The 14729-nt window shown below is 40.8% G+C and overlaps 1 protein-coding gene across 1 annotated transcript; it reads right to left on the reverse strand.

Moving 5' to 3' along the window:
- Positions 832-5111, reverse strand: LOC109847606 (protein IQ-DOMAIN 1-like). Its single transcript, XM_020416838.1, has 6 exons — positions 4556-5111; positions 4147-4380; positions 3787-4047; positions 3571-3702; positions 3136-3467; positions 832-835 (listed from the first exon to the last, which is right to left on the reverse strand). Exons 1-6 carry the CDS (start codon positions 4646-4648, stop codon positions 832-834), a joined length of 1056 nt encoding a protein of 351 aa, XP_020272427.1. The 5' UTR covers positions 4649-5111.

The following is a 14729-nucleotide window of genomic DNA, read 5'->3' on the forward strand; positions in this document are numbered from 1 at the left end:
GATGTTCTTATTTAACAAATGTCCTATGGACATTTCACAGGTCATTGTCTCAGCAAGAAAGCCTGAATTTTTTCCAAGTGTTGCACCCTTTGTATGAAGTAGTTACAGATGATGGACTAATGTGTCCTAGCTTTAAGGCATGTTCCAGTGGTACATTCTGCTTTTGTGAAATTGTATTCTTGTTAGTAAGTTCTAGTTGCAGGTATCTTATTTCTTACATAATCTTATAATGCAGGCATTTGCAGAGTGAGATTGTCAGATAATGAGATTGTCTATTCTTTCTACAAATCCTATTGTTATATGAAAGAGAAAATGAAAATAAGGAGGGGGTTATCTTCGAACAAAGAATGTAAAAGGGTAAAGACCTAGATCCAAAAAAGATTCACTTACTGCACATGAGAATATCAGGCACACTATTGTAACATCACTGGATCACCTTATTTACAGTTGTGTGATCTCTTTTATGCTCTCTTTGAATATGTAATATAAAGTCTCACATATTAATGGCAAAAAATTCAGGGGAAAAAATATGACAGAGTAATCTATTTAAAAAAAAGACAAAAGAAATTCAGATAATTTTCACGTCAAAGCTAAGAACATGGCAAATTTTAGAAATTCAGATACATGCTAATAGAAGAGAAGAACTCGAAAAGAACCCATCTTTTTTGAATAATTTCAAATAGGTTTTATATAACAAAAGAAAATTTGTTTCATAAGAAAATGAAACTAACTTTATGACTTTGAATTCAAGAGAAGGGGATATACCTGATTACGATCTGGAGAAGTTACAATTTTCGTCCTCTAGTTCGACCAAGTCTTGGGACATCTCGATCAACTGCAAAAATTAGGGGATTTAGGTTAAATTTAAAAATAAGGGTTTTGTCTTGATGTTAATAAAATTCCTCCTTTTCCCCTCAATTTCTCCTTTTCATTCTTCAATTTCTCAATTCAATCTAAAAATCCCTAAGAACAATAAGTAAACTCAATTTGACATAAAAGCAATAAAATTGAGAAGCTCACATGGCGATGGCAGAGGGCAGAGCGATCGCTTACAGATGGGAAGAGGGGCAAGAGGGGAATTCACTACTGGCGCTTGGAGATCGCTTCGCTGTTGCTCGATGAGGACTCCATTGGCGATAGGCAGAGGATCATCGATCTTTGGCGCAGATTCTGCTGGCGATCGCGAGCCTTACAATGTGGAAGGAGGGGAGCTTGCAGTGATGGTGCGGATGCCGGCGAACTCCGGCGAGGTCGCCGCGGGAATCGCAGGCCGACGCGACGCGCGAGAGGAGGGAGCGGGAGCGAGAGATTAGGGTTTTGCTGGCTGAAGGCTGAAGACCGAAGGTGAAGGCCGACGGGTTTTGGTTTTGGTTTTGGGAATGCGGGCGGGTAAATGGGTGAGTAGATAATGCCCGTTTAGTACCCATTTAGTCTAATTTGAGATAAACCCGCCCGATTAGACCCATTTAACTAAATGGGTGGGTTTTGGATAGGCTAAGTGATGGGCGGGCTAGGTGAGTAAATGAGTATGTGCAAAAATTACCTTCCCTATAATATATATATATTCCCACTTGTATGTAGATCATTCACAATTAAACAAATATAAAATTGACACTTCGGTATTGCAAGTTTCACCCCGTAAGGGGCTGTTTGGTTGTTGTTGGTAAAGTTGTGTATTTATGATATAACTTGGAAAGTTGTTGTCCACCTCATCAATTTTACTTTTATATTTTTCTTTGTTTGTTTTTGATTCCATTGGAATCATAAATTGCTTGTTTGGTTTGTAAATATAACTTTAATTGTTTGTTTGGAAAGTGTAAAAAGTGGTCCCTACTCAAATGATCATATTGGTTGGAATTATTTTTTATTATTTTTTCCTGACTTTAATGTTAGCTTTCTCCTAAAATCATGTCTTTTTTATGAAAGAAAAATTCTTTAAGGACCCAAAATATGGGACCAATAGGGGGGACAAGTGGGGTGTCCCCCTCTTATTGGATAATGAGTTGACCATCATTAATGATGGCCAACTCATTATCCAATAAGAGGGGGACACCTCATTTGTCCCCTTTATTGGTCCCATATTTTGGGTCCCTGTAGCAAAGCTCTTTATGAAATCACTTTACAAGCCACATCAGCATATGAAATCACTTTATACTATTTTCACAACTACAAACAAACAATTAAAAGTGATGAAAGCTGACATTGAGACCCACTTTTTTACACTTTCCATCATTTTACATGGTAAAAACATACAACCAAACAGCCCCTAAACGATCAAACATGGACAGAAAAACACAGATTGACATGAGCCCATATTATGCTCCGAACAAACAACAGGTAGCTGTCATGGAACAGTCGAGGAAAATGAAACGCACTGTAGCGACCAATAATAGTTCCCCTGCACGAGGCTGACACTGGCCCAAAAAATGACCCAAACCCCGGAGATCCACAGAAAAAATGGAACAGTAACTTGACAATGGCCGGCGGCAGCAGCAGCTGCAAGATGTGACTACACCCCGCACGTTATTTGGATCAAAAACAGAGAGGGATTCGATTGCTTCCCATAACAATTTCAGTTACATCCCAAAGCCTCTTTAATTTCCTCACCTCTCAGTCCTTTCAAGCACTGCAACTCTAGCCTTCTACAATCTCTCTAATTAATACAAGCATCACAAACTTAGCTAGCTACTAAAAACAAATTTAGCTCATGGGTGGGTAAGCCAGAAATTATTTTCATCTCAGCCACCTCCTCAGATCCATCGCCCGACGGACGGGATAGAATCACGCCACAGGAAGACGCGCATTCGGACATTCGCTCAAACCGTCCCGCGGCGCTCTCTGAAGCTCGCGGCTCCGCAAGCTGCACTCTGACTGCTGTAACATGGGTCTGGGCGGCACCGGGAATGACACGCCGCTTCTTGACCGACCGGCCGACGCGGTCTGCTCGGGGGTGGCGCCTCCTGCTCGGCGCGCTCTCGAACCGGACACTGCCGTGCCCGACTCTGTCGCGGCCATGTAGTTGTCGCATCGTTGCCTGCTGTGTCTTGTGACTCGCATTCCCGTTGTAGTTGTAGAAGGCACGTGATGCTGGGCGGTGGAGGACAACCGAGCCCGGTCGACGGTCCTCGGTTGCACCGGGACTCGCCGACCGGACTTGGAATTGGCCGAGCTTTCAGGGGAGGGGGTGATGGGGTACTGGTGGGGCTTTGTGGAGGGGAGATGAGGCTGGATGTTGCCTTCTGCTGTGGGAGTCGAGTAGGAGTAAGGAGGCCGGTGTCAACATTCCAGGGTTTTTGAATCGGGTCTCGGTGGTCCGTTGAGGTTCTTGACCTGCTGCTGCTTCTGTGGTTTGCGAAGGAGGATCGAGATGCCATCCACCGGTCGAGCCAGCGCGGGGGCTCTTGCTCTGCTTCCATTTCTTCGTCTTCTGCGAGGGGTTGAGACAGATTCCTATCTGCTCTCCATACCTACGTTGATGGTTTCAAAAAAAAATAAAAAAACAGAGCAATCATAATGAGTAACTAGCAAATTAAGCAGGGGGGAATCTAGTAGGCCAATTAAGTGACTAACTTGATGTGAGAATGCGTAAGAGAGAGCCCTTTCTCTTTTGAGGGCAGCCTCTTTCCTGCTCTGCAGCATCGCTTGGATGTCCTCGATCGTCCTCGGACGGTCATCCCAATCATCGGCGGCAAAGCCACTCGACTGCTAGGCATGGTCGATTCGAATCAAACACTTAAAAAAAAATAGAAATTTAGACCGACTATAGGATTTGATGTAGAATGTTACCATGGATCTGCGCTCGGCCAACTCTTGTAGATATCTGGAGTCCATGCACATGGAAGTATCACAGCTAAGCGAAGATTTAGTACTACTACACCCGACGCCATCCTGAGACAGCCTCATCCTTTGGTCTCTTACTCTGGCTTGAACTCTAACGAGCGCTTGCATGCATCGAAGTGTCATGTTAGCTTGCTTCCTCACATTGTGACCCCTCACTAGAGCTTGCAGCTTCACCAACCCCTTCAGCGCCCTCAGTGCTCTCCTCGCCTTCGCTCGAAGGGGGGAACCCAAAAACCCTCCCATCAGTAAAAGAAAATGAAGGAGATCATAATGACGAAATAATAACAGCACGGAAGCAGAGCGTACCAAATACCCCCTAAATGCAGTTTGGATCGAGACGGCGGCACGGTGCTCCTTGATGAAGACGGGACTGGGCCTTGTGAGCCTCACAACCTCTGCCGCTGCTTGAGCGGTAGCAACAGCGGCCTCTGCTGTCGCAGACAGTAGGCAACGGCCAGGCGATAGCGTGCCTTTGTCGTAGGTCACAGTCGCTGCGGCTGGTGGTGCCAGTCTTTGCTGGCAGCTGCTGATCCTGGCTCGCTGTCTTCGAAATTAGCATCGCCTCTTCTCCCTCTTCTGTTTAGCAGCAGCAACAACAACAACGACGACGAGAAAAGAAAAAAAAAGAAAGAAAAGGACTAAATTTAGGAGGAACCGTAAGAAGCAGAGAGTAGTATATATAAGTATTAAGAGGGAATGAAACTGAAACGAGTACCTTTTCTTCATCGTCCTTGTCTTTGGAAGGGGATCTAATTAAGGCTCTCTTGACGGCGGTGAGCCAAGAGCTCCCACCTCCCCTTTTCCCCATGATGATCGCTAGCTAGCTACTGAACCTGAGCGTTTACCAGCTTGCCTCCCAAATGCTAGGGAGAGCATGAAAGAGTATAAAAGAGCCAGAGAGAAGAAGAGAGCAGCAATTTAAAGAGCAGCTATTATCATGCTCTCCAGTGCTACCTAGCTACAGTACACTGGTGATGCTCGTGGTGGTTGCAGTTTACGAGAGATCAGAGGGAGCTCCCACCGCGTGATGGGCTACAGTGCTGCTCTCTGCCTCTTTGGCGTTGAGCAAAGCAATGCGAGACATCGATCCTGCGTCTCTTTTAGGCACTGGGCGCAGCGAACGAGAGAGAGAGAGAGAGAGAGAGCCCCACATGGGTTCCAAACAAATCTCACCGCTGTCATGTGGGACCCGCCAGAGTTGCTTGTTGCGGGTTACATTGGGCAATTGGGCGGAGTAAATCCTAGGGAGTTCTCTTTTTCTGGTCTATGCCCCCTAAAGCCATATATCAATTGTTGTTGAATCCTTCAAATTTTCTCATATATATATCTTTCATACGGAGCAGTGAAATACGGTGGCGAACCTACAATTAAATTGCTACTGTAAATTACACTGCTGACTCTAAAGTGTGCTGGTTATGGTTAGAGTTAATAATTCTAGCTCTAACAGTCATAATCTTTGCTCTAATCATAATCCTAATACTATCCCTAATTCTAACTCTAACATTAACTTGATTACATCAAAAAAAGTCCACTTCAGACAAGGGGAAGAAAAAGATGGATTTGGATCCTCTCCACTACAAAAAAGTAGTGGAGAGACCACTACTTTTAATCTCAAGCATTAATTATCCTCTCCACTACAAAAAAGTAGTGGAGAGACCACTACTTTTAATCTCAAGCATTAATTATTTAGTAGGCGGTTATGATACAATCTAAATCTAACACTTACCATACCCCCGTGTATTGCACTCATTCCTAATTTGCACTAAAAGAAAAAATCATAACCATTAACTAGATAATCAATGACTGTGATTATGTAGTGGTCCCTCCACTATTTTTTTTGTAGTGAAGATGATCCGAATCCGAAAAAGATGGCGTTAATCTTCCGTTAGACTCTAGGGTTTACCGTGTAATTACAATAATTAATATAAGAATTACTCGTATGCATACACAAATTTCAAGGTCATCCGGTGTAGTTACAATATAACCGGTGTGTTGCTACAGGGACCCAAATAGGGGATCCAAGGCATGAGACATGTGAGGTGTCAACATCCGGTTGCATGATGCACTGTTCATGAACAGTGCATCATGCAACCGGATGCATCCGGTTGCATGATGCACTGTTCATGAACAGTGCATCATGCAACCGGATGTTGACACCTCACATGTCCCATGTCTTGGGTCTCTTATTTAGGTCCATGAGGCATTAATGATATAACCCGTATTTAAGTCCTAGCTATTATGATTTGAATAGTAATTTTGACAATAAATGCGTTTGAAGGGTTTATATGAAAGCTTTGAAAAATATACTCCCATAAAATGTTTTTTTTTAAAAAAAGTTATAAAGTTAAAATAAATTTAAAACGTTGGGCCTGCGGTTTTGGCAGAAGGCTGACAGAGCCTGCAGCAAAAGCGAAGTAAAGAGAGGATATGATTAAAATGAGAAAGAAGGGGATCTCGAGAAGAAAGAGAACGTTGAAGACCAAAAAGCCCAGTTGGTTTGGTTCACTGGCTTTTGGACGCACATGTCGTCTCAATATAATAAATTAAAAGTTTTTAAATGTGACGGGTCCATGCGTATGTTGCAGGAGTGGTGCTAGGACACACCCCCAACCACATCCTTCACCATACCTCATCTCCCTCTATAGTACATTGGGTCTCACATCAAATTTTTTTAAAAAATTTGATGTGGAGCCCAATACACTATAGAGGGAGAGGAGGTGTGGTTAAGATTGTGTTTGTGAGTGTGCCCCTAGCATTTCTAATGTTGTAGCGTGATCCCCCAATTCCATATGCGTATCTGGGTGCACCTAAACCACCATTATGGGACCGCGCTTCGGTAGCTGGGTGCATCTATAGATTGCACCTGAATCCAATCCCAATCTTAGCTGCTCTGGTGGTCCTGGCTCAATTCTTTTTAGGGTTTCTGACGAAATACCTTAAAATCTTAGGTATTTGAGGATTATCATTTATAAGTATGTGATAATAAAGATACCTGGGATAATAAAGATACCTGAGATTCAACACATTGCTATATATGAAGAATCTCCCTTACGTGATATGATACTCATTACTCCATTGGTGGAATTGTTTTTGGAGCAATGCATAATGTAATCAATTCGAATTATGAACTATATATGCATGCTTGATAATTTGAATAGTTTTTTAATAAAGAGATTGCTTTTTAATTATAATTAGTTCAATGATATAGTACTATAAGGTATAAGATTGAATGAAACTTTGAGTTTAGTATGATGATTTGGATGATTCTTGAGGGCCATTTTGGGCAATCAAAAGTTGTGACACCATCATCCTCTTTTGTAAGCAGTATAATATAGATGAACCCCTAAGTAAAGTTTTTGACTCTTTTGTCCGTAAAGAAACTTACTAATTTCATCTCGGGGCAATACTTGCCAAACATTAACACAGTGTAACAAAGTAAAAAAAAAATTCAACCTAAAGTTCTACCACATGCAAAGATTCTAAATTATTTCCCTCTATGAAAATTAAGAACTTTCCAGAGTAATTAAGACGATGACTTTTCCTATTTTATTTTAGAATATTGTAAACAAATAGGGATATTATTAAGAAGATATTTGTGGTTAAGCTGTCTAATTTTGAATTTAAATCTTTAAGTAAATGTTATCCACATCCTTATTTTGAATTTTTTTTTAAATTTCATGTTGTCTAAGGAAAACGGTCTAACTCAAATTATCTAATTTTACATTTGAAATCAAGCAATCTACTTTCATCTCATGTATTTTGATCAGATTTGTAAAGATGAATTTAAGGAGTATAATATCGTGTTCATTTCAATAAGACATATACTATAATTCACTAGTGTTGTGTCATAGAAATAAGTGATGATCAATATTCAACTGGCTGACACATGTCTCAAGCAGACTACACCCCAAGCCAACCTAGACAGGCCGAGCAAAGTGTTCCTTCTCGCCATGTCGAGACAGACATTCCTTCTCACCAGGCCTAGACAAGAGTCCCTTCTCGCTAGACCGAGACAGACGTCCCTTCTTGCCAGGCCGAGTCACCCCTTCCAACCAAGCAGCGTCCCTTCTTTCCAGTCCAGGTTGAGAACTTTCAAGACCGACTAAAGAGGCAGTACTTATCAGCCGAGCCACCCGATTGATCCTATGAACACCTCCACACAGCCTGCAACATCAGCCGACAACTTACGTAGCCGACTAAAAAGGTGGTGCTTATCGTCCTTCAGCCATATTAGTTAAAAAGTGGTCATCCTCGAGCCCCCCGCTAACATCCAGTCACTATTACATTAAATGCACAATCAGAAATCATCATTGCTCCAGCCCCAAAGTTCTTTATGACTCATCAAGCTTCGTCAGCACCAAGCACATGCAATCGCTTTTCACTAACCACCTAGATAACCCATCTTTGCTAGCTACCGACACCTGTCAGGTCAGCTATTTGCCGAGTCAACTGCCTACCTGGACTTGGCTTAAGTTACCTATCTACTATTCTGATCCTCTATAAAAGGAAGACATTCATCTCAAGGTAGCTATCTGGTCTTTTCACACAACTTTGAAACCTTCTTCATCATCTCACATTTTCCCACTCAAGTTTATATATTAAGTTGATCGCTGGAGGAACAACCGGAGAACCCAACTCCGACCTCTTACGAGTTCTTCATGTGCAAGAAAGAATAGTGATCTACAGAGCTAATCATCTAAAGGAGTTTGAGGACCCTAACTCTATTTAATCCATAACTAAACCCCCTTTTAAATAACTTACATCAATAGTTTGGCGCCCACCGTGGCGTTTGTCATCCTTCTTCATAGGAGAAGTTGGGTTCTGAGCATCCTGGTCGAACTTTCGACCCACTCCCTGAGGAATCGCGGGCAGGCTATATTACTCAGGCCTAGTCGGAAGAAGCCGCCCAGAGGATCTCTCAATCTCTATAGTAATAATTTGCTGTTGTCACCAATGAGTTCCTCAATCGAATTCCTCCTTAACAACCCTCATGATCATTCATTCCTCCACCTACAGTGAGTTAACCATTCGTACTCTTATAGCCTAGGCATGCAGCCCAGGCTGGACAGCAAGAAGACTATGTCGAGCACGTCTCTCTCCCACAATCACTAGCAAACTCCTTTTGCGGCCCCTCCTTGGAAGCATCAGCAGTACATGGAAGCAACTGAGGAAAGCCCTAGTTTCGGTCATGATGGCCAAGAGTGCGCTATAGGGGTGGCATCACGCGGCCTCTGGCTTCCTCGTACCTCTCTAGGCCCCTCGACCACTAATCTTATTTCTGGTTATATCCGGACCTTTCAGCCAATCTCTAGGGCCATAGGGGGGACACTCCCCTCACTGATAGCATCATGAATGCTACTTGTGACAAATTCAAGATGTCTCACATGGAGAAATACAAAGGGGAAGGAGATCTAGCCAAGCATACTCAGAATTATTATGATATGACGACCATGCTACAGGTATTAGTGCCTATCATTTGTAGATGTTTACCGATGACTTTGTCGGGAAAAGCCAAGTTATGGTGGAACTCCTTGCCCAAGAAGTCCATCAACAGCTTTGAGCAGCTCATATAAAAGTTTATGCACCACTTCCTAGCTAACACCAAGCCGAATCTGCTTCCCCATGTTCTGATGTAGTTGAGGTAAGAGCCGAGAGAGCTTCAGGGACTATTTCAAGACCAGACCAAAAGACTGGAAGTCGATGACCCTGGCAGCGTAGTTGCGATGTCCATTGTTATGGTCAGCCTGGAGAGAAATAAGCTAACTGACTCGTTTGTTAAAAAATAAGTCACCAGCTATAAGTAGCTAATGGCTAAGGCCTATGGGTACATGGACGTGGAAGACTGTGATGCTCCATGGTTCACACAAGGCTGCAGTCCAAGGTGAAACCCAGATTATCAAACCTACCAAGCATCAACACCATAATGCTACGACATGTTTCACCATCACTGTTACTATCTCTCTAGTAGAATCAACAAATAGGTGAAGGTACAAAATAGGCAAATAATAGAAATAGTACAAGAACAAAATATGCACAGAAGAATTATATGAGAAATAATCAACAAATAATCTCAACTGAAATAGAATAAGAATATCTCTAAACTGTAATAATATATCATTTTATCAGAATAAAGAGTTGAATAAATCTCACTAAGGCATTCAGCCTCTACAAAATAAAAATATAAGTCTAGAGTCTGAAATATCTAGCTACTGTGGAGCATCTAAAGAAACTCAAATATATATATATATAGATGGAAATCCCATCAACCTGCAACTCTTAGTGTGCTGGACTTGTCGCCTCAAAAGAGGGGAAACAACGAGCGTTAAAGCGCTAGCGAGATCATCTCCACCGCTCCCAAGGGGAAGGGATAGGAGTGTATACGAAAATACTAGTTAGTACATTTAAATATAAAGTCACCAATACTGCGCAAAATGGAAATTGGTATTTAGAGATTCATAACATGAGAATGGATACGTCGAGCGAAATAATCCAAACAAGTAAAGCCTCATGTATATATCTTGTATCCTAAATTATGAATCGCTAAATATCAATCTCAACTAAGAATAAAAATGTAAGTGAAATTAGTAACTAGAAATCCATAACTCGAGACTGGTACGTCGTGTGAAATAATCCGAACAAGGAAACCCTCATGTATATACCATATATCTCGAGCTATGAATCACTAACTACTAACTTCAAACCTACCATATATCTCGAGCTATGAATCACTAACTACTAACTTCAAACCTATATATGAACAATCATCACAAACAGAAATATTATTCGAGCTATGAATCACTAACTACTAACTTCAAACCTATATATGAACAATCATCACAAACAGAAATATTATAGCTTCTACCCTCAATCATAATGAAACAAATTTTCACAATCTCAAACTACCCTTAGGTAGCTAGCACCATCATAAGGAAATATTATACAGGTTAAACATTATAAAATACCATGTCATGTATGTCATATATTCAATATGTACCCAACTCGTGGGTAAACTACATGGAATCATACTACAACTATATATATGTATGCCTCTCTTTTTGTAATAACAATACTCTTGTAAGGTTATTACTCAATCGCTCTGCGGTAATAGATTTTATCTCCCTATTCCGGCTACATGAAATAACGATGTTCTTGTAAGGTTCGCACAATAACATGTGGGTTCAACTTCCTTACTCAATCGTTCTACGATAATAAGTTTTATCTCCCTATTCCGAATATGATTCTAGATGATCATACAACGGTGAATAAACACATCAGCCCAACCAAGAATAATACACCGATCACTTTTGAGTATTTGGTAAAATCGAGGTCTCATTACGGGAAAAAACCTAAATACTCCTAGTGTGGTACAACCAAGGTCTCATTATGGGATAAACAACCACATTGAGCATCCATAACTGATGAGCAATTCTTTATTCTATGTTAATTCACTTTCATCAACTCAACGTGTGTTAAATATCTTGACAATGCATGTCAATACATCATAAACTAAGTATACATGCACATATCTCGGTGTGCGTGTTAATATCTGGTATTCACCAACATCCCAGGTGTTAAACAACTCATAAGGTTCATAATACAACATAACAACATCGAGAAACATCTCCCAAAAACAGAAACAGTGAAGAATAACATGCACATGCTAAATGTGTAATGGGCAGTCGACATCAGATATGTGGCGGTCGACCATGACGTGTTTTAAGAGTTGTCGAGGCCTCTGCCTGGCACGCGGTCAACTGCCGCTTAGGCGCGATCGATCAGACTGAATTCCAGAGTTCTGTGCATGTTTTGAATAATTGTGTTTGTACGTGTTTTTTTGATTCAAACTTGTATTATTCATGCTGAAACATACGTAGAACATTGTAAACATCAAATCAACTTCTTTGGGAGTTATCAAACATGTGAAACATAATTAATTGCATAATGAATCATAAATAAACTCTTAAACATGCACGAAACATCGTTACGAAGAACAATAATTAAAATTTAGTTAAACCACGTTATTAATTTCTCTCAGATCTTAAAACACTTCTGTAATTTTGTTCTTATACTTTTAAACATGAAAAGATCTGGTCTTTATACATATAATATAAAAGAATTGATTTTTCATACACAAATTTGTTAATTTGGCCTGATAAAACTCGTTAGAAACTCATTTAAAATTTTTTAAAACAGGGGAGATGGATTAGCAAAGATGAAACTCGCCTGAGACTTGATTTAAAATGTGAGAGATAGAATTCCAATATAGATCTCCTAGCCACAAACCGAAAATCCCGCCATAGAGCCCTTAATCTCTCTTTGAAAATCAAATTAGGTTTTTTAGGAGAGTTTGGTGGCTGCTAGGTTTTTAGATTACTGAAAAATATGTAAAAACTCGTGAATAATATGTATATGTATTAGGGAAAATGAATATGGGCCTCAAATACCCGAAACCAAGTCAAAACAGGAAAAACAATTTTCAGGTTTCGTGGTCGACCGTGGCAGTCGATTGTACTGCGGTCGATCGCGGTGGTTTACCGGACTGAATTTTTCCAGATTCTCAGGATTTGACCATTGTGCATGTTTTTGACTCGATTCTTTCTCATGAATAAACTTGTTTATACTCAAAACACTTGTTAGTGTACTCATACACTATTTAATGATATTTTTCACAATAAATATCCACTTATTATAATTAATCACATATAAATTTCAATTTATTAATTGTTAACTCAAGTTTTCTGGGGCTTTACATTCACCCCCTTTAAATGAATTTTGTCCTCAAAATCTATGATCGTATATTAAAGATTAATGATACGAGAAAAGTACTAAGAGGGAATAATCCAGACAAGAAAACCACCCCGTACACATCCCGTACCATTAATCCCCCAGATTCAAAACATAAGCAACATTTAAACTTAACGGTCTAAAATGTGTGCACTCTCACTTAACCCCTAATTAGACGGAACTAGTACGCCAGATGAAAAATCCAAGTAAGGAACACCTCTCCATATATATACCAAATATTCTAAATGTTTAGGAGCTAAGTATTGAGTGACCCATTCTAGCATTAAATATAAATGTGGTTGTAGGCTGTCTAAAAATCACAATAGATCGCTGGTCCCCATCAAAACACCAATGATGGAAGTTACAATCTGACGACTTCCAGAAGGTTATAATTTGAAGACTTTTACGTAGGTTGATGAATGTTATAATCTGATGATCTTCACAACAACTGATGAAAGCTCTAATCAACAGCGTTCACAATCAACATCGAGAGGTACAATCTGACGACTCTCATATTCTCAAGGGGCCAAGATGAAGATTACAAGACAATGATTTTTGCAACGCTATGACAAAAGAGATTACTTGTTGATAATCTCTTCGAAGCAAGATGCGGAACTCATCACCGCCCTCTAAGACCAAAACGCAGAGGTCATCCCTGCGCTTCAACACCAAAACGCGGAGGTCCTCCCCGTGTGTCAACATTAAAACGCTGGGGTCGGACCCACGTTGCAACATCAAAACGCCAGAGTCGAACCTACGTTACAACATCAAAACACTAGGATCAGACCCGCGTTTTTGTGTTTGACTAGTTCAAATAGAACCTAAACGGTTTTAAAACCGTATCTCCACTTAATGGGGAAGGTTACACCCCATTATGGAGCCATTTTAGGGGGAATTACACCCCTTAAACCCATGAACAGTTCCAAAACTGTTTCCCATGATTGGAGGGCGGTTACACCCCACTTAGGAGTAATTTAAGAGGTAGTTACACCCCCTGAATCCTCTATAAATAACTAAAAATCAATTCAGTTCAGGGGTTCAAGCAGAGGGGATTTGGCTCTCAGTTGGGTAGCAGCAGAAGAGATCATTGGGCAGGCTTTGGAGGAGATCGGCTGGAGAGAGATACTTGGCAACAAGAAGATCTTGAAGCATCCTTGAGCAACAGCTTTCATCCTTGGCTTATCAACCGAACTTTCAGTTCAAATCAACTCTTTTACAGAGTTCTTCTAAACTCGTTCAGAGTTCTAAAACTTGCCACGTAAGTTCTCCACAACGTCAAATCGTGAGGAGAGGACATCGTTCCAGTGAAGCAAAACGTCGGATCGTCAACGGAGAGCAAACTCGACGCGAGCATTCGAGGGAGGTACTCCATCGCCACCGTAAAGAACCTAGTTTTAAACAAAGGGGAGAATCAAATTCATTCTCCTCTCTTTTGTAATCGGAATCCAAATTGTAATTGAGATCGAAGGAATACAAATCGATTTTTCTTTCATTTCTTTTACTATAAATTTTCCACAAACAGTGGTTAAATAGTATATATAGACATAGATGCAAATGCATACAAGCATATTCAAATCTCAACAATTCTTATCTGTTCAAACAGGTGTGGGTAATCGCGACGTACATCCTCCTCGCGCTTCTAAGAGGCTTCTTCGGCTTCTTGCCTGTTCTACTGAACTTTCACTTATGGAATGACTTTATTTCTAAGCTTTTTATTCTTTCTAGCAAGAATGCATATCGGAATCTTTATGGTAGTCAAATAATCCTTGATCTCGATCTCTGGTGCATCAATGACCATCTGCTGCTCCTCGTCACGCAAATGCTTCTTGAGCATCAAAACGTGAAAGACATCGTGTACACTTGACATCGATACTGAAAGATCTAATCTATAAGAAATAGCTCTAATACGCTAAGTAATCCTGAATGGACCAATATATCTCGGGGCAAGCTTTCCCCGTCTGTCGAATCGCTAAACGCCCTTCATCGATGATACTTTCAACATAACTAGGTCTCCGACCTGAAACTCTAGAGGTCGTTGCCTCTGATCCGCATAGCTATTTTGCCAACTCTGAGTGGTAAGAATGAGCTCTTTAATCAATACCATA

The sequence above is a fragment of the Asparagus officinalis genome, chromosome 7 (genome assembly GCF_001876935.1).
Source record: "Asparagus officinalis chromosome 7, Aspof.V1, whole genome shotgun sequence".
In the NCBI taxonomy this organism is placed as follows: Eukaryota; Viridiplantae; Streptophyta; class Magnoliopsida; order Asparagales; family Asparagaceae; genus Asparagus; species Asparagus officinalis.

Coding starts and splice junctions, on each gene's coding strand:
- LOC109847606 (XM_020416838.1), bottom strand. CDS start 4,648: ATGGGGAAAAGGGGAGGTGGGAGCTCTTGGCTCACCGCCGTCAAGAGA. Junction 4,381..4,555: donor ACAAGGACGATGAAGAAAAG/GTACTCGTTTCA, acceptor TTTCGAAGACAG/CGAGCCAGGATCAGCAGCTG. Junction 3,468..3,570: donor CTTACGCATTCTCACATCAA/GTTAGTCACTTA, acceptor CCATCAACGTAG/GTATGGAGAGCAGATAGGAA.